A 26,784-nucleotide genomic window follows, 5' to 3' on the forward strand; every position below is an offset into this window, starting at 1 on the left:
AATAAGAGTATTCAAAATTTGAACACCCTTTGCCAGTGGGCTATGCAAGGGTGTTCAAAGTTTATTTTTAATCAATAACAAATAATATTTTACCTTATACATAGTATAATTTTTCAACGAATGGTGATCAGTTGATCATCCTTGGGCGAACATAACGTTGCCCCTGAGTGTATCACTAAAGTAGGAGAGTATTTTGGAAATCTACAAGGTGTGGAGTAATGAGAATCTCCACAAAATGGATAGAGATTATATAGTTTGAATCTCAAATATCAAAAACTCCAAAGACGAAACCTGAATTCGATGGGATATTATGTTACCTTGCGGAGAGTGTTTTGATATAAATCTTAGTCTGTGATTTCATTGCCTGACACCTTTTTCCTCTTCAGAGGAACAAAGACACACATTTTCTGGACAATTTTGGAATATTTTACTAAAGCGGTATGTTCATATTCTTATATGTCTCTGTATTTTGAGCATCGAAGCAAGTCAGAATTGAGAAACATTCCCAATTGTTAGCAACTTCAAATTCCATGGGAAAACCAATAAATAAGCGAAATTCCAATTGCTGACCATTAGCTTAATTCTTTTTTCACGAAGTGGAATAACGTTTTGAACTTGGAAAGCTACATGTTTTCATGAGCGAGAAATTTTATTTTGTATCTTACATGCCATGATGTCTCAATTACTTTCTCATAGTTTGGCATGGACTCTCTGAAACTAAAACAAAAAGCAACAAAAATAAATTATTTTGGTGTGACTACAAAATATCAAAAATAACATTTAGGCAAATACTGGAGTGGGAATCAAATCAAGTGAGCACACGAAAGATCAATATGTGCAAGGGAAAATTTCTGATCGGAAATTACTTTCCCGGACTTTTTCTTTTTATCAAAATCAAAATTTAAACGACAGCACCAAATAATCCTTTTTGTGTTACTCTCCCGTCAAAAAGTCAATAGTGGCATAGAAATATGCTATTTGTGCAAATTGACTGTTTATATTATTTGGGCTCAAATTATATAGTGGGCTTTTTTGGATTATAAACAATATTAAAAGACTAATTAAGGTAGGGACAGCCTACTACAGCCTATTTATGACGTTAACCTCATTTACCGTGCCCTAAATATATTTTCCTCCACGTTTATATCATTTTCTATCTCCACCTTCTTTGAAAACATTTCCTAATGGCGACAGCAGCAATGACAATCTTGGCCGTCCTAGCTCTGTTTGCAGTTTCCTCTTTAACGGCGGCGTCGGAAACTCCATTTGTAGTGGCACACAAGAAGGCATCTGTCGTTAAGCTCAAGTCCGGTTCCGAACGTGTCTCCGTTTCCATTGACGTCTATAACCATGGATCTCTGTTAGTACTCCTTGCTCTTTTATTTTTTACCGCTTTATGTAACCTTATACTCAAATCCAAAAGCGCAAAATGTATGTTTCTGTATTTGTATACATGTGTGTTGAACAATCTGATTCCTTTCTTTCTGAAATTTTGTTTATATTAGAATGGATTGTACACATGTAAGATAAGTCTGAATTGAATGAGGGAATTTGGGATCAATTCAATTTTTCTTTTTAATTTAAAGTCAGTAACAGTCTAATTACTCAGCTCGACCCTTTAGTGCCAAAAAAAACCCCGGCAATTTGGTCGTCTATTTTTCTCATAGAAAAATAGTTAAAATTGGACATGGTTTGATTTGAAATATTTTAATAGGAAATGTATTTTGTGGAAATATTTTATCTTTAGAAATCATGTCTAGATGGTTCTTAATGTTTGGAGGGTATAAAAATAGGTGGCATATACAGGGTAGATGGAGGATATGTTACGAGACTTGTGGTGCAATTTACATATAAGCGATGGGTGAAGAAAGTGACATGAAGTAAGAACTGGAAACTTCAAAGAAAATCACGTCATGTTTACTATTGTTTATATATACTTTCCCAGTAAATAGTACTCCTGTATTTTCTACTAACCCATCATTTGCGGCTTAAAGACTGTCACTGTCATATGGATGGCTCTGGTAATTTGCGTCCTTAATAGTGAAATTACTATGATGGAGTTACTTGATTAATTTTTTTTTACTATGATGGAGTTCATAGTGGCTTCTGCATCTTCTTGTCTTCAATCTTTCTTTCTAGTCTTGCTTGGGAATTTGAGTTGTGACCCTTCTGACAATTCATAAAATATTAGGAATATTCTCCAATCCCCACTTGTGGATTCCACTAGGTTGTTGTTGTATTAGGAATATTCTCCAATGGGAAAAGATTTATATCATTTTATGCTAAATTCTTTGATCTATCTTAATTTGCATAAGTTAATCGCCATAATTCATATTCTTCTCCTATTTGAATCCGAAACATTTATGCCATGTTAATATACAAATCTGGTTTGCACCTGCGTTGGCTGCTGGATCAACGTACCACAAGTCGTTTTTTTATTTGTGATATAGTAAAGGGTACATACTGCACACCTGTTTACTTGAGTGGGAGCGCACATCACTACGAGGTCCTGCTTTCACCCTTCATGTGGAAGGATGATAAGTTCAATCTATCTGAAAAGACTGTTTATCTTTTGTGAACTTGTGCAGTGCTATATATGATGTCAGTCTTACTGATGATAGCTGGTCTCCGAAAATATTTGATTTTGTGGCTGGAAACACCTCTCAGTCATGGGAAAGACTTGATGCGTAAGTTAAATCTTTTGCACATTCAAACTTGTATTCACTTCCTATTACTTGAGGCCTATGCCTCTCCAAATTTTCCTCTAGTTTGTTTGTTTCATTTAGTACTATTCTTTTGCTACATGTGATTGGCAGTGGCTCTCATGTTTCACACTCTTTTGAGTTGGAGTCCAAAGTGAAAACAACTTACTATAGCGCGCCTGCTGCCATAACATTCCGTATCCCTACGAAATCAAAACTACAGGTTTGATTAATGAAAATCTGTTAGGAGAGACGTATTGGTTGCCATCAGCTTTTATTTCTCAACTTTTACTTTTGCCATCTTATGGGCTATCTTCAGGAAGCATATTCTACGCCCATTCCGCCACTAGAAACCTTTGCAGAAAAAGCTGTTGGCTACAAATTTGACGCGGTAACCTTTGTCCTCCTTGCACAAGCATGAAATATGGTTTCCTTCTAATTGTTCTGTAAATATTTCTTGCTGTTCTGACTCATTATCTCTTATTTTACCAATCTGGCTGGTTTGGACTGGCTGCATACTCTCAGGCAAAGGTAACTTGAGACCTCTTCTTTATTATCTTCCATTTCTCCACTGCTCAAATTCTCTAAATTTCACTTGCCACAAAATGGAAAAAGCAAGTGGCGTTTTCGGAGATGCCTTTCTGTTAGTTTGTATGGGGAAGTTGTTTCAGGAATAGGGGAGACCAATTTAGGAGCTATTTCCTATTTGGAATAGTTCTAATGCATACAGTGTCATGGTGAAGTATAATTGCTCCTAGTATTATATATACTCTCATTACCTGTAGTGATAGAGCTAAGTTAATGTCTTCTTTTCCAAGGTGATACGAAAATCTGTTTATAATACTTGTTGTCTTTGTGCAGAAGCTGCTCGCAAAGTATGGATCCCATGTTTCTGTAGTTCTCGTCGTCCTATTGTTCGTGAGAGTTATTTCTACTCCATCATCAAAGTCAAGTGCTGGGAACTCAAAGAAAAAGCACTGATATTCTGTTACAAAGGCATAGCCCCATATAGAAATTGGTTTTTAAGCCAGTCAAAGGAAATATCTCAGCTAGGATACACATCTCAAACCGTAAAGAGCGCAAATCCGTTTAACTGCATTTTGATGAGCTGAATAATATATCGTATGAGTACTACTAGGTCTGCCTGTAAAACTTTTATGACTAACAACTAGTGGCGGGGGCAAGATTTCGCTAAGGGGTTCAAGAAAAGAATATGTTAAAAAATTAAAAGAGATTGTGGCCTGAAAATTGAATAACGACCTTATAAAGGCTTTTACTTGACTACTGAACTATGTTTTTGGGTTGTGTTAAGATGATTCAAAATATAAAATATAGAGGTATAAATCGGATTTTGCCTTATATGTAGAGTGTAATTTTGGGTTCGAGTGAACCCCTTCCGCCCCCTAATTCTGCCTTTGTAACAACTAGTAAAGTCCGGCTTCTCTTTGCAATTTTGGAGATGCTCGCCTTGTCCAATTCATAATAACCCATTTCCGCCAATTTCAACTAACTGAGATGCTAATCAGGTAGGCGTAAAAATGAGTAGACGGTCATAACTCAAACTCGGAAATGGATACTTATTTAGACAAGAAAATTTGTATATCAATTAAATCCAAAAATGTTGATTTAAGAGCTCTTTGTGTTAACAATCCTAAAATTGCTGGATCATCATCCCCTAATTGATGTGCCCTTACTTACTCAGTTTCACTGGTGTGAATAAGGAAGAGGCATCCACTTCAGTAGTATACAATGCATGTAAGCATAGTATTGTTATTTGTCTTTTATAAGATCCAAAAAGATTAAAAAAGGATAGCTTGAGCACTTTGAAATTAGCATAGAATTGTTGGCAGTAATGTTCTTAACAAGTACGAGTTTTGGTGATTATGTAGTGGGGTTTCTATTCACAATATAAGGAGTCTAAAATTAGTATTTCATTATGTCATACAAACATTTTGATAACATGAGTCCACCAAATAATAAATTAAACTCCATAGTCTAAGCAGCATTTTTTTCTCAAAAGTGTGTTAAAATTTTATAATTATGATTATTGAGCCACCAAAAGAAAAAAAAAATACTCCACCTGAAATGAGAAGACAGCAACCGCCGGCCGCCGCATAAGTGGTGGAGCCAGCCGGTATATGGAACCTAGGGGTGTCAATGGTTCGGTTCGACCGGTTATTTTATAAAATTTGTACCATACCAATTTTTCGGTTATTCTATTATGTATAACCAAAATTAAACTTTTCGAAACCGTCCCAATCATGTCGGTTTCTCTTCGGTATCGGTACGGTTCGGTTAATTTTCGGTATTTTTTAAATATCATGTAAAATTTACCAGTAGAAGTAGAATGCAATAACATATGTTCTTTTATAGGACTTAGCAAAACTCTCTAGACATTTTTACTGTTTAAATGATGATGAATTAAAAAAATGAAAGATGGTTAGAGTATAGATCCATCAACTATTCTACAACAACGTAAAAGAAACCAAGCAAAGGTAAAAAAAATATAAATCACACGAGTGGAAAGATATTAACCAAACTGGGACTCAAGAATAAAGTCTATAAAAGATTAAATATTCAAAAAGATAAATTTAAATTATATGAAAGGAAACATATTCAATACATTGTAGTTTGTTACTCATAATCACTAGAATACTTTGTGTCTTGCTGATGAAGATACTTGAAATAAGTTAGTTTAAGTAGAAGTAGCATAATAGGTTTTAGGAATTAGTATTTTGAGTTTAATTACTTGTTGGCTTGTAACAATTTTCATAATTCCAAGGCCCAAAAAAAATTTAATGCATTATTATTTTTAAACTTATTATATAAATATATTTTTTACATGTAAAATTTATTCGGTACGTTTCGGTATTTTTTCGGTTTATTTTTATAAAATAAAAAATTTACCCTAATTATCGGTGCGGTTATAAATATATATCAAAACTTTCGATTTCTTTAATAAAAACCTAAAAATTGATTCGGTGCGGTAAGATTCGATCGGTTTAGTAGGTTTTCGAATATAGGACTAATGGAGCCTACCGTAGCGTTCAATCTTGCAATCTCAGCACGTGTGACGTGGCATGCATCTGGAACTAAATATATGTAAATGATCTTTTACTCATTGGAATGTTCCTCAAAATCTTCCCCCTCACTTCTTTCATCTAAAAAAGAAGCTGAAAAATTCCCCTTCCATTTTTCTTCTTCACTTCCCTTTTAATTTCCCAATTATCCATACATCTATACTACTCTCCTCAATGTACGCCTTTTTCTTCACATTCTTTTCCCCGAAACCCTAACTGGAGTTGTCAATGTCGGAGTTTCCGCCACCGGAGGATGACGGAGCAATGGTTGCACACGACAACGTCGGCTCCAAACGCCACCGTCGTCCCAGCGTCCGGCTAGGCGACATCGGCGGTTATGATTCTTCTTTCGACCAACACCAACGAAAGCCCAAATCTCTCATGAAGTCTCCGTCCAACAAGGTTTCCAAAAATCATCATCTCGCCAACTTATCAAGTAATCAAACCCTAACCCTAGTTGATACTAACCCTAATGGCAATAGCAATTTTAAGAAAAAATTGAATGATAGGAGTAATGTTGAGGGGGAGGGTAACGGGGATGCAAATTTGGATACTGTTGCCATTGGTAGTTGGAAAATTAGGAATTTGAAATCCAAGAAAGGTCCAATAACCAAGAAAATGAGGTCTTGTTGGGCTACCAAAGATGACAAAACACTTAGTACTGATGTGGAAGATTTGGAGAATAATGAAAACTCAGAACATAGCCCAGTTCATTCCCCTGACAATAATATAGATATTGACATTTATAGAGGAATGGGTAATGTGAATGGTAGGAAGACGGCGACTAGGGTTTCAGAGGAGGGCCCAACTACTGATACAGAGGCCCGAGATTGGAACTGGGGTTCACAGAGGAATGGGGTTAAGGTATGGCTGAACCAGCTAGGACTTGGTCGGTATGCCTCTCTGTTTGAGATTCATGAGGTTGACGATGAGGTTTTACCAATGCTAACGTTGGAGGATCTTAGGGATATGGGAATCAGTGCAGTCGGATCGCGAAGAAAAATGTATTGCTCAATTCAGAATCTAAATAAAGGGTTCTCTTGAGTGGAGGAGCATGACCTGTAAGGCTTTTGTAGTTGCTTAGGCTTACTGTTGAAATTTTGCCGATCATTAGCATTACTTGCAGCTTAACCTCATAATTTTGCTGATATTTTAGTAGTTTAGACTTTAGAATGCACTTCTAATATACTAGTGTGGTTTTGTAGTGTATAGTGCTCTAACTGTTGGTAACATCTTAATTTTGTCCTAAATAGATCAAAACTTTGAGACCTGCAACATAGAGATGCGTCATTCAAAAATGAATGGTAGTTGCCCTTTTAGTTTTCCTAATAAATTTGATGTCCAAACTTCATTTCAATCTTATTTAAGCGCCACGGGTCTTATTTGGTTGCTGAATGCGCATTGCTGCTACTTTCCAAATGACCCTGGGATTGTGCTATTGGCATTCCTTTCCTTTCTTAGAGTACCTGCAGCATTCAGTGAATTTTATCTTCAATCTATTGTAGCATGAGGAGCTCTAGAGAACATTTTCTTTGTGATAAGGTAAAATTGTTTTATTGATGATGGGCAGGATCTCTAGACAACATTCTCTTCAGCCATTATCTAATGTGTGGTTAATTTGGATTCAGTAGCCAATTTTGTACTTGGTGCTGCAGAATGTTGGTTATTGACGTGTTTGCTATATTGTTGGGTCTATATCATCTGTGTGAAACTAATATTCTGTGAATAATCTTATAGTGGTTTGCAGTTCCTATGTGTTCGTTCTTATACTTTTGTATGTCCCTGTCAAGATCATATTTGTATGAACTGTGTGGTACTGACTTTTAACTTTTTGCTTGGTTTTGGGAGTTGGCAATCATAATGTGAACTCTGAGCTTCACAGTTAATGTCTCAAAGATTTCTTGCTTAAGTGAAACTGTTGCGAGACTGTCATGACCTAAGCCCGTGGTACGAATTGTCCGCTTTGGGCCTAGGCTCGCATAGATTTGCCATTTTGGGCTACGCCGCCTCGAGCCCGAAAAGCGCACGTCCGTGCGGGCCTATACCCAAAGCGAACAATTCGTGCCACTTTAGGTCATGACAAATATGTTATCATAGCATGTGATGCCCATGACGGAGGGTGAGCCGATGAGGGCGGGTCAAGTAGGACCGACAGGTTTCTAGGCTGGCAAGCTTCTGAAGAAGGGGTGCACATGTAACCTTAGATGAATCCCACATCGGAATGGGAGAGCAAAGTGAAGAGTTATATAAGGAATGACACAAGTTCACATGGTACGCGTGCTTTTGGGGCTCGAAGCAGCGTAGCCCAAAAAGTCAAATCTGTGCGGGCCTAGGCCCAAAGCGGACAATTCGTGCCACGGGCTTAGGTCATGACAAATATGGTATTAGAGCGAGTGTGGATATTATGCATCAACTTCCCTCCATCAGGGAAAACACATATCATTCAACATAAGAAATTGGTAGTGACAGAACATGCTCAATTATCCAGCTGTCAAATTTGTACCAATGTGTTATCCGACCGAAAATTCATGAACCAAAATTTTTGTTCTCATCCTTTTGGTGTCAATTGTATCATAAAGTATATCGCCGTGAAGCTTGAGAACAATATAGGAAATATTCTGCGTCCCTGCCCTGATTGCGACTAGCAAGCTTGCTAAAAGCCACGCCGTTTTCATCGGTCAACTCCTCGCATTTTAACTTAGAGTGCCACGGAATCATGCAGCGAAAGCAAAAACTTTTCTTACAACTGGGACATATTGAGCGCTTAGCTTTTCCCCCACAAGTGTCCAGAATCAATGCCCCACATTTCTAATTTGGATAGCAACAATGCGGAAACACAGAAACAGAGGACCGACATAGCACATCTCCCCATTTCACAAATGGCTCCGGACCCACAAGATCCCGAGAGGATATGGGGTCCAAAAGCTGGTCACAATCTGGGCAAAGACACGAAATATGTCCTATATTGTTCTCAAGCTTCACGGTGATGTACTTTATGATACAATTGACACAGAAAGGATGAGAAAAAAATTTGGTTCACTAATTTTCAGTCAGGTAACAACACATTGGTACAAATTTGACAGTTGAATGATTGAGCATGTTCCGTCACTACCAATTCTTGTGTTGAATGATGTGTGTTTTCATGATGGAGGGAGGTGGATGCATAGTATCCATACTAGAAGCAGGAGCTGCTTCAATACGCTGGCGCTCTGATACCATATTTGTCATGACCTAAGCCCGTGGCACGAATTGTCCACTTTGGGCCTAGGCCCACACGGATTTTCCTTTTTCGGCTACGCCCTGTAGGACCGACAGGTTTTTAGACTGGCAAGCTTCTGAAGAGAAGGTGCGCATGTCACCTTTAGACGAGGAAAGTGAAAAGCTATATAAGGAATAGTACAAGTTCATATGGTACGCGCGCTTTTGGGGCTCGAAGCGGCGTAGCCCAAAAAGACAAATCTGTGCGGGCCTAGGCCCAAAGCGGACAATTCGTGCCACGGACTTAGGTCATGACAAATATGGTATCAGAGCACCAGCATATTGAAGCAGTTCCTGCTCCTAGTGTGGATACTATGCATCCACCCCCTTCCATCAGGGAAAACACACATCATTCAGCACATAGTGACAGAACATGCTCAATCATTCAGCTGTCAAATTTGTACCAATGTGCTGTTACCCGACCGAAAATTCATGAACCAAAATTTTTGTTCTCATCCTTTCTGTGTCAATTGTATCATAAAGTACATCACCGTGAAGTTTGAGAACAATATAGGACATATTCTGTGTCCCTACCCGGATTGCGACTAGCAAGCTTGCTAAAAGCTACGTCGTTTTCGTCGGTCAACTCCTCGCATTTTAACTCAGAGTGCCACGGAATCATGCAACGAAAGCAAAAACTTTTCTTACAACTAGGACATATTGAGCGCTTATGGTTTCCCCCACAAGTGTCCAGAATCAATGCCCCACATTTCTGATTTGGACAGTGACAATGCGGAAACACTAAAATAGAGGACCGACATAGCACATCTCCCCATTTCACAAATAGCTCTGGAGCCACAAGATCCCGAGAGGATATGGGGTCCAAAAGCTGGTCACAATCCAGGAAGGGACACGAAATATGTCCTATATTGTTCTCAAGCTTCACGGTGATGTACTTTACGATACAATTGACACAGAAAGGATGAGAACAAAAAATTTGGTTCATGAATTTTCGGTCGGGTAACAGCACATTGGTACAAATTTGACAGTTGAATGATTGAGCATGTTCTGTCACTATCAATTCTTGTGCTGAATGATGTTTGTTTTCCCTGATGGAGGGAGGTAGACGCATAGTATCCACATTAGGAGCAGGAGCTGCTTCAATATGCTGGCGCTATGATACCATATTTGTCATGACCTAAGCCCGTGGCACGAATAGCCCGCTTTGGGCCTAGGCCCGCACGGATTTGCCTTTTTGGGCTACGCTGCCTCGAGCCCCAAAATACGCGTACCATGTGAACTTGTATCATTCCTTATATAGCTCTTCACTTTCCTCTCCTATTCCGATGTGGGATTGTCTAAGGTAACATGTGCACTCCCTCTTCAGAAGCTTGCCAGCCTAGAAACCTACCAGTTCTACTTGACCCGCCCTCATCGACCCGGGAGAGGAAAGTGAAGAGCTATATAAGGACGCGCGCTTTTGGGACTCGTGGCGGCGTAGCCCAAAAAAACTAACCGTGCGGGCCTAGGCCCAAATCGGATAATTCGTGCCACGGGCTTAGGTCATGACAAGGGCCCAACCACATTGAGTAGAAACATTGCTGCGGAACTTTTAGGTAAGAATGACAAACCTCATAGAAGACATACTTGAGTTACAGTGACCCTGCTGAGCACTTTGTGTTGCATATATTGATGTTAAGGAAGTCATCTTCATCAAAAATGAGATTAGGTGTGCCTCCTGATCAAGATGGTCATTTGTTAACCATCAGAACAGTTGGCTTGTCATCACAAGTAGAGGACAAGAAGATGTGAAGTGAATATCTTGGTCCTCTTTGCCCTTGGAAGGTAACCATAAGCAAAAACTCACGCGCAAGCACAGACAAGCCTATCCTCTCCAAAAGTGGGATGTTACCCCCCCCCCCCCCCCTCTCTAGACGGATCTAGGATTTTAGGTTAGTGGATGTGGGTGCCTTTGTGCCATTGTAGTTGGTGCGAACTTAGTATATACATATTTTCTTAAAAATTATTTGACCACAGTTACTGCCCATTTAGAGGCTGAACTTCAATGCACCCATTACAACCTTCTTACATCGTCCCCTGCTTGCTCCCAAACTTTCCTGCATCAGGTTCAGCTTTTGGCGGAAGTCGTGGTCGGAAATGCTTCCTTTCTCTTTGGTTGGTTTTTGACAGGCTTTAGGAGAAAGGAATCTGCTGGTCAGTGATAAATATCAGCGCAAGCGAGCTTCTCTTACTTTGTCCCAAATTAGTTGTCTTGTTTTGTGAGACAAACTATGTGAACTTTGACCAATGTTTTAAAACGTATTTTTTCATCATTTTGATATGAGAAAAATTGCACGTGTAGTACTTTTTGAATAGTTTGTGAGTATCCAAATTTAAATTTTAAAATATTGAGTTTATCTAATCTAATTTAGTCTAAAAAATTAGTCAAATTGACTCTCTAGAAGTAATACATGACAACTAATTTGGGACAGGGGAGTACAATTTATTGATTATTCTGAATCGACAGCCTAGGAGATTCTGCAATTAATCTTTGGGTACTCATCCAGAATCTTTTCTTCAAGAACTTCTGAGAGTTCTGCTTTTCACGTAGGTGGATTTTCAGAATGTTTTGGGACTAGTATTGAAACGAACGAACTGATAGTTTAGATGCCATTTTGTTTTGTTACTCCATTAGCTTCCCCTCACCTTTAATTTGCTTCTTGGAGTTCTTGGCCAGCAAGACCACCAGATTCGAGTAGAACCCTATATATCTTCTAGAGCCAGCAAACTGCAGTTTCTATTCTAGCAAGTAATTCTAATTTTGAGTCCTTTTGTATGGCCAGATGGTTTCTCGACTTTGACGGAAGAAGTCGGGTGGTATGAAACATGATCCTGGACAGATAATGGTTCTTGTGTATCATAAATAGTTCAATGTAGGTGGACACCAGTTCTCCTGATTGATTGGACGAATTATGCGTATTAGTTTTCTGTTAAGTTCCCTTATGAAAACAATAGAGGGCCTGTAGAATGGGGGAGCAAGCATACATGATCAGTTATATAACATTCGTTCTGTTAATTTCTTTTTTTTGGCAAAGAGATGTAAGAATCAATTTGCGAGGATGTAAAGGCATTATATTGTGGTAGTTGAGAATGGCTTTTTATCACCGTGGTTATTTCTGGCTTCTCATTCTGAAACATATCGGGATTGTTTTCCAGACTGCTCAATTGCCAGGTTATAGCAATGTGGAGGTTATGAAAAATAAAAATGGCAACCTTGTTCATTTCTGGCTTCTCATTCAGAAGAGGATATCGGATATCTTCCAACTATATACGTCAGATAAGTGGTATGAGCCATTGCCCTCGCTGCTCATTGAAAATAGAATTCAAGGACTCCAATGATGTATGTTTTGAAACAGGAAAGGGGAAAGAAAAAAACCGAAAAAGAACAAAAATATGAATTTTATATCTCAAAATGAAGTTTTGTTGCCGAAAGACACCATCAATTAAATGGACAAGGATCCTAAATTTTCTAATCCATAAAATAATGCCAATTACTGCTTGACTTCTTCATTTCATGCTAAAAACAAACAACTACTCGTAGAAGAGAGATGATACCTGATATACATTTGAGAGAGTTAAACTTGAAAAAGAAAATAATCTGTCCATAGAAGCCACCAAAAGAGTACATAAAAATAAATGGAAAACTCATGTCGTGTAATTTGGTAAGAGTCACCATAACCTTCCACGTGCCTGTCAATAAGGCTTAAACCAACCTTGTGTTCAACATTCAGGTCTCAAGCGCTGCGAACTCTCAAGACGGTTGAGCGGTCAAGAAATGCACATAAAAGAATATTAGCAGGCCATCTTCCCAAGGCACGCAAGGCACTTTTCACAGAATAACGCTGAAATCTGGTCTAATGATCTTAGTGTTAGTTCAGTTTTCTGATTATCAATTTGTTGGTAACTGTGCAGAGTTGGCCATGTCCTGGATTGTGCTCCAAAGGATACATTGTTGTGCCTTTGACATATTTGTGATGTTCACCGGCTGCTCTTCTAAGGGTTGACATGTCCACATTCTTTCCTTTCTGTTTCTTAATGATGGAACATGTAGCCAAAAGATTGGTCGATCCAGCTCCGACCCTCCTATAGAGACAAGCAGACCGAGCTTAAATGAAATTGTCAAACAATTTGAATAAAGAAATTTGAGAGTACATTGGGATGTGGATTTCTTGACGTTGAAGTAAATGTTATTGCGGCAGCAGGAAATATGATCATTTACCTCAGCAATTTCTCTGATGCAATTCGGGCAGCAGTGATTGAGCTGCGGCTGGGTAACCACTTCACAACACGATTTGGATCCGCTCGCATAGGGGAATGGATTTTAATAAGCTTTAAAATTTTGATAAAAGTTAGATGTGCAATTTATCAATGAAGGAAATTCATAATACCGTGAAAGAAAAAAAAAATAACAGCTGGAAATGCTTGTTATTAATTCTCTCATGACTGTTTCTCAAGTTAGAAGTATGATTTTAGTGTTTCTCCGGGATGTATCTACAAGGCCGATGTATGTGAAAATGTGTTACAGAAAAATCTGAGATCTCCATGCTCGGTCTCTTCTGTGATAAGTGTGCTTGCTTACTTCTTTGATAATTAACGTTAAGCAGTTAACTATACTTTTCATCATAATATGGCCAACTTCCCACCCTTAGATTTATCGTAATAACTTAAGTGATGATGACATCAACAGGAAAGCCACTATTTGGTGAAAAGGAAACAGATTAGCATCTTTATAAAAGCAGTTATTACTAACCCCTAGGCATTCCATCATTTGATAGTATGCCCTTCCCTGCAGAGGTGTATGACCTTGCCGAGACTCTGAAAAATATCTAGTCCTGAGATGATACAAACACTGTCTGATCAGGTATGCTGGACATGAAGATCTGGTCACTATGTTCTAGAATATTTAGAAAAAAGGAATCTGATATAAGCTGTTTTAGCTTCATCTTACCATTCTTTATAGCCTGGATCAACTGTAAAACCATACATATCGACAGTATCACAGATGGAAAGGGCAAATTCTAGAGCCTTTAGTCCAGTTCCTTTTGCTGCAGAACCAAAGGATGCACCCAACATGAGATATACTGGGTTGAGAATTGGAACTTCCTACAGAAAGACATACCACACAGGAAGGTGTAAATAAATAATTTCCAGTCTGCCTGAGAAACAGCTATATTGTATCATATGGCGAAAGATATATCTAGTTTAAGGCAAGACGCTTTGGAGTGGATATACTAGCTATAGAATAACAAGCAGTACAAAATTCTGATTTTTGTTTTGTTTCAAAAGGAAAACGTCTTCCCAAACAAGATAAAAGAAATAACTCACTATAGATTTGACTTAGAAGATAGAGCTTCCCAAATAGCAGCACACAAGTCAGCTTGGATGTACAGTCAGTGTTATGATTATACTTGTGCTTGCATTCGACATTGCAGAATTTCGATGTAGTTACACCACATGACTGACACTCTCAGTTCTTTGGGATGCAAAACTAAACACTCCATTTGTTTTATATCTTCTTTTCTGTAACCATATAACATATCTATTTCCTACCAAACCGTCCAGACAAATAAGTTTGTTCTTCTCTGTTTTGCTACGAGAAAAATACACATTCAGTCTTCTAACAAGCAACCCCTTACCACAAGATAAGCTTGGGGATAATAGTTAACCATTATCATATCAACATGGATAATCACGCAGGTTAACATTGGGCATGGGTTTGTTAGGTGCACCAGGATCCAGACCAAATACTGAACTTTCATGGAACATATTTTCTTACTTCCTCCATCGGTAGACGGTTCTTTAATATAGTCTAAGTCAATGCACATCATGCAAAACAAAAAGATATTTTACAAGTCCATGCATATCAAATGCAGAAGAAAGTACTCACCCGAATCATCTTGTTCATGATGTCATGTATAGTTGTTTTGACTATCAGCACCTCCTTTCCTTTGTCTGTAGAATTTAAGATTTTTAGCATGATTGTAATAAAAGATCAAACCCTACAACAAGTCGAATGGTGCCAATACCATACAACTCTGCTACTTTGTCAAGAGCTTTAGCAGAACCCCTATTAAGAAGGCGAAATGTACTTTTGGAGCCCACAAACTCTGTGTAGTTCTGTGAAAACAATAAAGAAGGGAGGTGTTAAGGGTACACAAAATCAAGTGAAAAGGAAAAGTTGATAAGATCGCAAAACCTGTATCGGTGCTCCATTTTCCCTGAAAACAGCTTCATAGCCATCAATCTCATCGCCAAATTTTGTTCTCAGAAGATCTCCTGAATTGCCAATAACAGCACATCGACCATACTGCCTTGGAACTAATGGTGGTCTTTCTGGAAGTACAAGAGAGAGCTTTTCCATGCAAAGAGTTCTATTTTCACATCGGTTCCTGCACCAGAAAAGTGACGCGTCCGCTAAAATCAGCACACACCCAGATTCTTTAGTTACAGGAAGGTGACGTTCACGTAATCTTCAAGTTCTTCATCAAAGATTGAAGAACTTTTGCCTTACATTAAGACTTTTGCCTTACATTAAGATTCAACAATCCTATGATATACAATTACACATTGCACACTGCTATAAGATCACATAGAAGATTTCAGTTATATTAGATCAAGAAGTTAACAACATAAAGAGAGTGAAAGTGTTGATCACTTATTTCTACACTGTTCCCACCTATTTTGGCAGCTATTTTTTGGTACGTTGGGGCTACAGTTGTAATGCCAAAGACTACTTATGAGCTACTATATTGCTGGTTCAGAAAAAGCAAGGACAAACAAATTTTGAAGAAGTGGAACATAATTCCTGCATGTATTTGGCGGGCTTTACGAGAAGAGAGGAACCAGAGGTGCTTCGAGGGTCATTATAATCTAGTCTAGAGACAAAATTAATTGTCTTTTTTTCCCATGCAAAATGGAGTTTAAAGATGTGGCTGAATCTATGCTAGAAGTTATAGCATCATTACATGGACAGGTGATGTTTATGGCTTAGAGCTAGTCTGGCCCTTTTGCCTTTTACCGCCTGCTGAATGATTCTGATGTAAATATTCCAGCACTTTCTTTGCGTTGTTTTTGCTATTAATGAAATATCCTTTACTGATCAAAAAAGTTAGCAACATAATGTATTACATTAGAAGGACAAGTGTCCGCAGTGTGTTTGCCTGGTTGAAGAAAAATTCAATCATTCCGTTCATGTTTATGCAACTAGTTATGCCATATATATTTAAGAAATTCTATGTGATAGTACCAACAATATCTAGAACCATATGATCAAAAGCGAGATCACGCTTACAGGAGTACTCCCTTATTAATCCTCTGCCATGCATAGTCCTCCCATCCATTTGGTAGAGCATCAATGTACTCTTTAGTGAGTACTGTGGTACTGTTCCTCACCTGAGCAATCATCCCACTGTATTTAAATCAATTGTAGTATGTAAAACAATACGCAAATTGTAAAGTTTAGGTAAGCCAGCTTCAAGCAAACACTCTAGCTGGAGAAGCAGAACACCTTAATTTCAATAATAACACAAATAGTACAAATTAAATCCTGTAGTCAAGTGAAAAACTTAGTGACCTGTTCCCAAGTAGCCACAGCTTCACATAAATTCAGCTCATATGACAAGCCCTCAAGTTCTCCCGTTTTTGGATCTTTCTATTAGATGTGGAACAAAAAAAGGTGGTTAGTTATTAGCTGAGGATATTCAGCAACTATTTGCAAGTTGCACTTTATGAAATAAGTATCGAGTGAGAGAGGGACAATCTAAGTTCTTGTGCAAGAAAGAGGATTAGACTTTTGATGTGTCAGAATTTTAATAATGAAGAAGATTATTATACTAGCATGGTAGCTAGGACAGAGAAACATGGAATTTTTTTTTTTTTGGGGGGTGGGGGGCGAGAGGATGGTTGCAGTGCGCGAAAAATAAACTTACCCACTTTGGAACTGTTTCACTGGGAAACCTCATTATAACCTCACAATTGTCCCTGCCACTCACAGCTTGTAAACCTAATCCATTTGCACTCTGCATCACTTTAAAGTTAGCAAATACAACAAACATTTCTGAACAAATATGTTGTCAACTGATCATAAAGATCTAAAAGCTGATGTACATTATGTTGGGTTTTATCAATTAAAATAAAAGAGGTGTGAATGAAAAATGGTGGGAAAAGAAATGGAGGGAAATAAAATTTTGAATTAGTCCCTTTTACAAAGTAATTTGTCCCTCATTGGATAAGAAGAGGAAAATTTTTTGATGAAGTTAATTAGTTTCATTAAAGGGCATCAAGAAGATGCAAAGAGTACAAAAGAGATAGGGTAATTAGCTCCATTTACAAAAGCCTATGCCACTATCAGGGAGCTAATGAAATCCACAAAAGTATCAGCACTATTATCAGGGGTGAGATAGTTCCAGCTAAATAAGTTAACTAAACACGCAGCCTTGAGGGAGTAGAGTGGAGTTGATATGCCATCAAAACATCTTCGGTTCCTTTCTTTCCAAATACACCAAAAAATTGCAGCCGGCACCATTTTCCAGATTTTTCTAATGGATTTGCCAACTCTCCAAAAATACCAACTTTCAAAAGCTTGCTTTGTTGATTGTGGCATAACCCATTTCAGACCAAAGATAGTGTAGAAGAAGTTCCAAATTTCTTTTGCAACTGAGCAGTGAAGGAATAGGTGGTTTACACTTTCTGACTGTTGTTGGCACATGTAGCATCTATTAACTAGTGTGATGTTCCTCTTGATTAAGTTGCCTTGAGTGACACAGGCCCCATTTAGAGACAACCATGTGAAGCAAGTCACCTTGGTAGACACTTTAGTTCTCCAGATATGTTTCCATGGCCAGTTATCTATTATTGGATTCTGGTCACAGAGGTGAATGTATCCTTCTTTGACTGTGTACTTGCCTCTCTTAGAATTTCCCCAAATAAGTTTGTCAGGCTGTTGATCTTCGATGTTGTGACCTAGGGAGCTTAACATTGTGAGTAGGCTGTTGACCTCCCAATCTTGCAAATTTCTTCTGAAAAGTGGGCACCAGGTGCCATTGTCTCTATTTTGAGCAACATCGGAGTCTTTGTTCAAGGCAATGTGATACATACCGGGAAACATGTCTTTCAAAGGTGTATTTCCGAACCATCTATCCTTCCAAAACTTAATACTAGTTCCATTCCCAACTTTGAAAGTTGCATTTTGGAAGAATTCATACCCGTGGTTGCTGATGTTCTTCCATAGATCAACTCCATGAGGAGTGTTGGTTTTCTTGGAACACCAGTGGTTGTGTGCTCCATATTTAGCAACTATGATGTCCTTCCATAGCCTAGATTCCTCCTGTCCATATCTCCAAAGCCATTTTAAGAGCATAGCTTTGTTGTGTACTTGTAGATCCCTGATGCCCAAGCCTCCTTTGAATTTTGGTTGTGTTGCCTTGAGCCATTTCACTAGTGGAAATTTGTGTGTTTTGCTGCACCCTTCCCATAAGAACTTCCTTCTAAGTTTGTCCATTTGCTTTAGGACTGAGGTTGGAATTGGGAACAAAGACACAGTATGTGGGAAGACTGTCCAGTACACTATTGATTAAAGTTAACCGGCCACCCATGGAGAGGTATTGCATTTGCCAAGTTGCAAGCCTCTTTTCAAACTTCTCTAGGACTCCATTCCAAACTTCTCTAGGAATAGGAAAATTCTTGTGCTTATATATAGAAGCACTCCTTCTACCTCTTAAAGAGTTGAGAAGAGAGCAAGCCTCGCGTCGTCGTCGTCGCTCGCTCGGCTTCGGCTATTCGGATTTGGGTTCGGTCAATTGATAAAATTGATTGATAATTTTTTGGACCAAATTTATTTTCCTTTTCTGTCATTTAATATTTCCTTTCCTCATATTTTTGCGCGAAAAATGTTATTTTGGAAATTTTTAATAATTATTTTGATAATTTTTCCTTTCCTAATATTTTTAACAGTAATTCAAAGTTTTATGTCAGAATAGATACCTCTTCAAACGAAGAGGCACCTTTGCACCTGTTGGGACTCAACTTTGTTGGCTATAAATATAGAGGCTCAGCCTCATACTTCCACCACCGAATCTGAAAATCTCTCCTCTCTATCTTCTGCATTCTGCACTGTTTTTCAAAGCAAAAACTTAAGCATTTTGTGTGATTTGCTCCGCCATTTGAGTTCGCCAAAGTTCTGTGATTTGAAGTGCCGCTATCACATAATAGTTATTCCATTCTATCCTGGGATGAATTAATCCGAAACCTTGGGCAACTGTGAGGGGATTAAATTCCTTAAGGACACACAAGAAACTTGTGGGCTCAGAATTTTCTATCTTTGTTTTCTTAAACTAACGTCTTCTGATTTTCTGGTTTTGAATACACATTACTAACAAGCTTAAGGAATTTAATATTTATTTCTGTGTTAATCTTACTTTCTGGTTTGGGAAACTAAAATCCAAGTGATTTTCTACTCCCGTTTTGGAGATTAAAATCTTCGGATTTTCTACTCCAGTTTGAGATTAAAGTCTTTGTGACTTTCTACTCAATCCGAGATTAAAATCCTTGTGATTTTCTACTCGGTTGTTTGTATTCGGTTTGAAGATATAAAAACTTCACCGAGATACTAATTCTGTTTGTGTCAATTTCTTTTACAGAAAAATGACAACAAGTACGGAATAACAAAATGGTTCTGTTGGGACGACTACTGTTGCAATGGCTACTGCATCTTCAAGTCGCAGAACGCCTGCGCCGGCGATGGCACCGGCAGAAAAGCCCGAAAACTTTTCCGGCGTGGACTTCAAGCGCTGGCAGTAGAAAATGTTCTTCTACCTGACCACACTTAGTTTGCAGCGCTTTATAAGCGAGGACGTTCCAATCTTCGGAGAAGAAACTCCGGCTAATGAGCGGTTTGTGGTCACGGAGGCATAGAAGCATTCTGACTTCTTGTGCAAAAATTATATATTGAGTTGTTTGGAAGATGGCTTGTACAGCGTTTACAGTGTCATGGAAACTTCGAAAGAGTTGTGGAACGCTCTTGAAAAGAAGTACAAGACGGAAGATGCTGGACTTAAAGTTTGTTGCCGCAAAATTCTTGGACTTTAAAATGGTTGACAGTAAGTCTGTCATAACTCAAGTTCAAGAACTGCAAGTCATCGTTCATGACCTCCTTGCCGAAGGTATAAATCGAATCAATATTTTTATTAAAGATATTGATTATATTATTAATTCTAAATTTATGATTGTAGGTGTGGTCATAAATGAAGTGTTTCAAGTTGCGGCATTTATTGAAAAGTTGCCTCAAATGTGGAAGGACCGTAAAAACTACTTGAAACATAAGCGCAAGGAGATGACGTTGGAAGACCTTATTATTTGCTAATGATTGAAGAGGACAACAAGACTGTAGAAAAGAAGTCTCGTGAAAATTCAACAATAATGAGTGCAAATATTGTTGAGGAAGCTTCAACGAGCAAAAAGAGAATTACCCAAGCAAAAAGAAGTTTAAAGGTAATTGCCACAATTGTGGAAAGGTTAGACACAAGGCTGTTGACTGTCGTGCACCAAAGAAGGACAAGAAGAAAAGCCAAGCAAACATGATTGAGAAGAATGACGAAATAAACGACTTGTGTGTCATGCTTTCTGAATGCAACCTGGTCGGAAATCCTAGAGAATGGTGGATTGATTCTGGGGCTACTCGTCATGTTTGTGCTAACAAGGAGTTGTTTGCTCCTTATGCTCCCGCTGGTCCCGACGAGACAGTTTTTATGGCAAATTCCGCTACTACAAAAATTGAAGGAACGGGCAAGATAGCTTTGAAGATGATTTCCGGCAAGATTGTGACTCTAAACGATGTCCTTCATGTTCCTGAAATGCGGAAGAATTTAGTCTCGACATCACTTCTAGTCAAGAACGGCTTTAAGTGTGTTTTTGTTTCTGACAAGGTTGTAATTAGTAAGAATGAAATGTATGTAGGAAAAGGTTACCTTACTGAGGACCTTTTCAAAACTCAATGTAATTGCCATTGAATATGAATAAAATTTCAGTTTCTTCTTACTTGCTTGAGTCAAATAATTTATAGCATGAACGTTTAGGACACGTCAACTTCAAAACTTTGCGAAAAATGATTAATTTGGAAGTATTGCCTAAGTTTGAATGCAATAACTCGAAATGTCAAATATGTGTGGAATCAAAGTATGTTAAACACCCTTATAAGTCAGTTGAAAGGAATTCAAATCCTTTAGACTTAATTCACACAGATATTTGCGACATGAAGTCAATACCACCTCGCGGTGGGAAAAAGTATTTCATAACTTCTATTGACGACAATACTAGATATTGCTATATTTACTTATTTAATAGTAAAGATGAAGCGATTGATGCATTCAAGCAATACAAAAATAAAGTTGAAACGCAACTAAACAAAAAGATCAAAATGATAAAAAGTGATATGGGTAGCGAATAAATATGTTTGGAACATGGCATTATTCACCAAACAACTGCCCATTACTCACTGCCATCTAATGAAATTGCGGAAAGAAAAAATAGAACGCTAAAGGAGATGATGAATGCCTTGTTAATACGTTCTGGTTTACCTCAGAACTTGGGGGGAAAGCTATTCTTACAGCTAACTGAATACTCAATCGAGTTCCCCATAGAAAAACACAATCCATTCCATAAGAAAAATGAAAAGTAAGAAAATCCAACTTAAAATATTTTAAAGTGTGGGGGTGTTTGGCTAAAGTGCAAGTCCCTAAACCCAAAAGGGTAAAGATTGGACCAAAAACCGTTGATTGCGTCTTCATAGGATATGCAACAAATAGTAAGGCATATCGTTTTCTGGTTCATAAATCAGAAAATCCCGACAATCATATTAATACGGTAATTGAATCAGATAATGTTGAATTCTTTGAGAATATTTATCCGTATAAAAGGGAATGTGAGTCGTCTAGTGAAAAATCTAAGCGACCTCGGGAAGAAGCAAAGGAAAGTACTTTTAATGAGGAAAATCTAAGACGTAGTAAACGTCAAAGGACAACTACTTCCTTTGGACCAGATTTTCTGGCATTCTTGTTGAAAAATGAGCCTCAAACGTTCAAAGAAGCAATGCCTTCCTCGGAAGCACAATATTGGAAAGAAGCAGTCAATAGTGAAATAGAATCCATATTAAGTAATCATACTTGGAAATTGGTTGATCTTCCTCCAGGAAACAAACCTTTGGGTTCTTAGTGGATTTTTAAAAGGAAAATGAAAGTTGATGGTACTATTGACAAATATAAGGCAAGATTAGTTGTTAAAGGGTTTAGAATGATAATGAGTAACGACATTGCTAACATAAATGCTACTAAGCGCAGTGTTGTGAAAAGCGGGCGCTTCCTCGCTTAAAGCGAGAAGCGAAGCGAAGCGACCCAACCACCGCTTCTGCTATCTGAAGCGTAGCAGGTATTCAAAAACGGTCGCTTCCCACTAAAAAGCGAGAAGCGACGATGCGAAGCGAGGCGACTGAAGCGAGCGTTTCTCTGTTTTAAAGGGCTGCCAACCTTTTTAATTAAAAAAGCTATTTTTTTATTAAAACATATCGACCACCAGCAGCAGAGAAAGAAAGAGGCGACTAGGGTTCCAAGTTTTCTACACTTTTTAACTTCAAGATCATCAAGTTTAGTCCAGGTATGTGATTTCTTCTTCCTCCTCCTTCTTCTTCTTCTTCTTTTTCTTTTTCTTTTACTGTTTCAGCGTCCAAATAGCAGCGAAATGCTGGCGAATTTTTTTTCCCTTCAGTTCTTCTTTCTCATTCTTCTCTTCTTCTTCTTCATTTTCTTGCACTGTTTCAGTGATAAAAAAGCTGAAATGCTGCCCATTTTTTCGTTTCAGTTATACTGCCCTTTTTCGTAGTTGATGAAGAAGAAGTTGAAGAAGATGACGAGCAATACAATAATGATAGTGGAATACAAGAATTTGACAATATTGTAGAAGAATAATATGCTCATTTTGTGCTTTAATTTATGCTACTCTTTAGTTTTTACATTGAAGTATTGAACATTTGCTTACAGTTACATGTGTTGTCTATGCAGTATTTATTTTAATATTTTTTTTAAATTCCGCTTCACTTCAAAAAGCGAGCGCTTCGCTTCTCGCTTTAAGCGAAAAGAGGCTTGTCGCTTTTTCTCGCTTCACGCTCTTCACAACACTGACTAAGCGCATGCTTACTAGTAAGTTTGATATGAAAGACTTAGGGATTGCTGATTTAATTTTGGGAATTAAGATCCTTAAAACTCCCCAAGGTCTAGCTTTGTCTCAATCTCATTATATTAAAATGGTACTTGAAAAGTTCAAATATTTGGACTTTAAAGTTGCAAGAACGCCAATTGATTTAAACCATACTCTTGTAAAGAATAAAGGTCAAAGCAAGTCTCAATTGGAATATGCTCGAGTGTTGGGAAGTTTGATGTACATTATGAATTGTACACGACCTGATATAGCTTGTGCGATAAGTAAGCTTAGTCAATATACAAGTAATCCCGACCAAGCTCATTGGATAGCAATGAAACTAGTTTTGGGGTATTTGAAATATACCCAAGACTATGCATTGCATTATAATATTTATCCCGCAGTTATTGAGGGATATAGTGATGCAAATTGGATCACTGGATCAACAGAATCAAAATCCACAAGTGGATACGTTTTTACCATTGGTGGATGAGCAGTGTCTGGGAAGTCGTCCAAACAGGCATGCATCGCCCGCTCTACAATGGAGTCTGAGTTTATAGCTTTAGACAAGGTCGGTGAAGAAGCTGAATGGCTCCGGAATTTCTTGGAAGATATTCCATTTTGGTCCAAACCTTTGGCACCTATATACATAAATTGTGACAGTCAAGCGGCAATAGGAAGGGTTGGGAGCGTTATGTATAACGGGAAATCTCATCAGATACAACGAAGGCATAATACCGTTAGACAACTACTCTCTAGTGGAATTATCACAATTGACTATGTAAAGTCAAAAAGATAATGTATCAGATTCGTTTACAAAAGGCCTAACTAGAGAGGCGGTTGAGAAGTCATCAAAGGGAATGGGACTATGGCCAAGGACAAGTCACTGTGGCAGTAACTCTACCTAGGAGACTGGAGATCCAAGATCTAGGTTCAAGGAGATCAAACAAAGTCATTAGTGACGGTTAAACATTGTCAAATAAAATTTTGGTCAATTCTCATGATGAAGACAATGTTCAGTAACAAGAATAAAGCGTTAAAGCTTTTTAATGGTTTCTAAGTTTGATACGGGGTATATCAAATAGTGTATCTACAGGATAACACGTTTAGGAATCACCTATGTAAGTGTGAAGTGTAAGCCGCTTCAAGAAAAGTTTTGTAAGGCCAGTTCTCTACGCACTTATGAAACCAGGCGATGTTAATGAACACAAGAATGAGAACCAAGACGGTTAAGGGTTGATTGTGTGACGTATGGTTGTCTAGGTATACATTAAAGTTCGACGGTTCAAAGATATCAAATCTACCGATTGATCGAGTATATCCGATATATGTTCACTACGGAAAGTTCAAAGGGAAACCTACTTATCCAAATGCGATTAATCCTTACTTGCGAATCACATAGTTTTTTCATGCATGTTTTTTCCGAATAGCCATTCCCCATTCATGTGGGGGATTGTTGGGTTTTATTAATTAAAACAAAAATGCTGGGAAAAGAAATGAAGGAAAATAAAATTTTGAATTAGTCCCTTTTACAAAGGAACTTTGTCCCTCATTGGATAGGAAGAGGAAAAATTGTGTGCTTGTATATAGAAGCACTTCTTTTAGCTCTTAAAGAGTTGAGAAGAGAGCAAGCCTCGCGCCGTCGTCGTCGCTAGCTCGGTTCGGCTTCGGCTTCGGATTTGAAAATCTCTCCTCTCTATCTTCTGCATTCTGCACTGTTTTTCAAAGCAAAAACTTGAAAGTGTGGAGCACATAAATGACCACCTTTTTGCATTTCCCTGTGGCAGCGCAATTTTGGGAACTGTTTCTCAAATTTATCGAGTTGAATGAGTGATGCCGACTTATTTTGATGTGGAGATGGATGTAAGTTCAGATAAAATTGAAAGGGATGTGGAGAAAATACCAGCCTGCATTGCTTGGGTTTTGTGAATGAAAGATCCCAGAGATATTTTTAAGGAAATCCTGCGACTGTACATACTTTTAAGTGTTTTAGTATTTTAGCTCTCTGGCGTAAATTACATTATGTTTTATGAGAATAGTTTGGTAGATCCCATAGGTGCATTACAAGAAAGCTGATCGTGAAGGGCTGGTTCTCTTTTGAAAAGACCAGCACTATCTTAGTGCTTTCCTTTTGGGCATTAATGAAAACTTTTGCTTGCTTAGAAAAATATTATTCTTCAGCTTTTATCTTAAACTTATGAAGAATGTCATTCCACATACTCAATCAAGAAGAAAATGCTACAGACATATTTAAACTAATGATATCAGAAAACATACAGAGAGGTAACAAACACTGACCCAAGCTAAACCAATATTAGCCTACTGCCTAAAAGAGCAAGCTACTAGTTCTGATCTTTGTACCGTAATTTAACATGAAATATTATTTAAAAGACGTTAAAAGATGCTAAGTTTTTAGCATCCCGATCTAAGTTAGTAGTAATTAAACAGTAATATATCCATGAAGCCAAAATTCCTTCATTTTCTAGCGTCCCCACAATGCAGTACGAAAAAAAGTGCACAAAATAGAAGTTCACCTATGCATTTGACAATTCAGATACTTTAAAGCTTCATTAGAGCAATGAGAACAAACTTCCATATCAAAATTGAAATCGCATAACCAAAAAAAAAAAAAAAAAAAAGTCCAACTCACCACGCACTTCTGAAAACCACTCTGTAGAGTTCGCAATGCCTCCAAATCCTCATCCGAGACATGATATGATCCATCTACACATATAACGAACAAATTTTATCACTTCATTCACATTCACAAGTCGGTGCACAATTAAATAGTAAGTTTTTTTCCTATATTTTGGTGCGAATAAAAGAACGGGTAAATGATTTATCTACGCACGTGGAGAGGAGAGACCAGTGATGTAGATGAGAATAGCTCCAAGTCCAGATGCCAAAGCAACTAAAAATGCCAGCTTCAATAGCTTCATCTAAAATCAATATTAATACTTCGTCAATTTTCTGAACTTCAATCGATTAATCAATGAATCTATTGCTCTCTTTTCTCTGTGTGTGCGTGTGACTGTGTGAGTATGGTGAGCGTTAGATCTGGAAGAGGAAATTGAAACTGTCTTAATTTTTCGCTCTCAAATCAGGGGACACACTGATGCACCGGAAGCTTCCCTTTACTTTTTTTCCTTTTTAGTTTTACCAATGAAGTTTAAAAGCGTGTCTTTCGGACACACCAACTTATTTTGTACTTCAGTTTAGGCTCCCAAACCTACAATATTCCTTCTACTGCCCATTGAAATACTACTAATTCTATTTTGGATAGAATATACTCGTTCATTTGGAATGTACAACATATATTTTGATATTTTAGAGTTTCCAAAACAATTTTATCATCCTACTTTTTCATCTTCCTATTTACTTATAATATAAGTTGTCCTTAAAATTGCTTGAAGAATTAATCCAAATAGTCGTCCACCTAATTTTTTAAACTAAAATGACTAGCGAATGCATAATATATATATATATATATATATATATATATATTGTCACGACCCGAAATTCCCACCTTCGGACCGTGATGGCGCCTAATATTTCACTTG

General features: G+C 37.9%; 3 protein-coding genes across 4 annotated transcripts; 2 read left to right on the forward strand and 1 right to left on the reverse strand.

Moving 5' to 3' along the window:
* Positions 1–1,110: 1,110 nt before the first annotated feature.
* Positions 1,111–4,061, forward strand: LOC104090010 (uncharacterized). The gene is made up of 5 exons (XM_070197335.1): positions 1,111–1,360; positions 2,589–2,687; positions 2,817–2,925; positions 3,022–3,102; positions 3,567–4,061. Exons 1-5 carry the CDS (start codon positions 1,185–1,187, stop codon positions 3,681–3,683), a joined length of 582 nt encoding a protein of 193 aa, XP_070053436.1. The 5' UTR covers positions 1,111–1,184; the 3' UTR covers positions 3,684–4,061.
* A 1,781-nt stretch (positions 4,062–5,842) lies between these two features.
* Positions 5,843–12,123, forward strand: LOC104090012 (uncharacterized). Its single transcript, XM_009595042.4, has 2 exons — positions 5,843–6,843; positions 11,824–12,123. Exon 1 carries the CDS (start codon positions 6,011–6,013, stop codon positions 6,824–6,826), a length of 816 nt encoding a protein of 271 aa, XP_009593337.1. The 5' UTR covers positions 5,843–6,010; the 3' UTR covers positions 6,827–6,843; positions 11,824–12,123.
* Positions 12,124–12,422: 299 nt separating this feature from the next.
* LOC104090014 (sialyltransferase-like protein 2) lies at positions 12,423–26,355 on the reverse strand. Of its 2 annotated transcripts, XM_009595044.4 has the most exons (12): positions 26,076–26,353; positions 25,875–25,948; positions 16,969–17,058; positions 16,614–16,691; positions 16,332–16,432; positions 15,237–15,429; positions 15,067–15,157; positions 14,928–14,992; positions 13,989–14,143; positions 13,791–13,872; positions 13,260–13,369; positions 12,423–13,123 (listed from the first exon to the last, which is right to left on the reverse strand). In XM_009595044.4, the coding sequence occupies exons 1-12, from the start codon at positions 26,161–26,163 to the stop codon at positions 12,910–12,912; spliced, it is 1,341 nt and encodes a 446-aa protein (XP_009593339.1). In that variant the 5' UTR covers positions 26,164–26,353; the 3' UTR covers positions 12,423–12,909. The 2 variants fall into 2 exon arrangements, with proteins under 2 accessions (XP_009593339.1, XP_009593340.1); XM_009595045.4 differs by lacking the exons at positions 16,614–16,691; positions 16,969–17,058 and having other exon boundaries at positions 16,332–16,448; positions 26,076–26,355.
* Between the last annotated feature and the right edge of the window lie 429 nt (positions 26,356–26,784).

This window comes from Nicotiana tomentosiformis, chromosome 3 (genome assembly GCF_000390325.3).
Source record: "Nicotiana tomentosiformis chromosome 3, ASM39032v3, whole genome shotgun sequence".
Classification (NCBI taxonomy): Eukaryota; Viridiplantae; Streptophyta; class Magnoliopsida; order Solanales; family Solanaceae; genus Nicotiana; species Nicotiana tomentosiformis.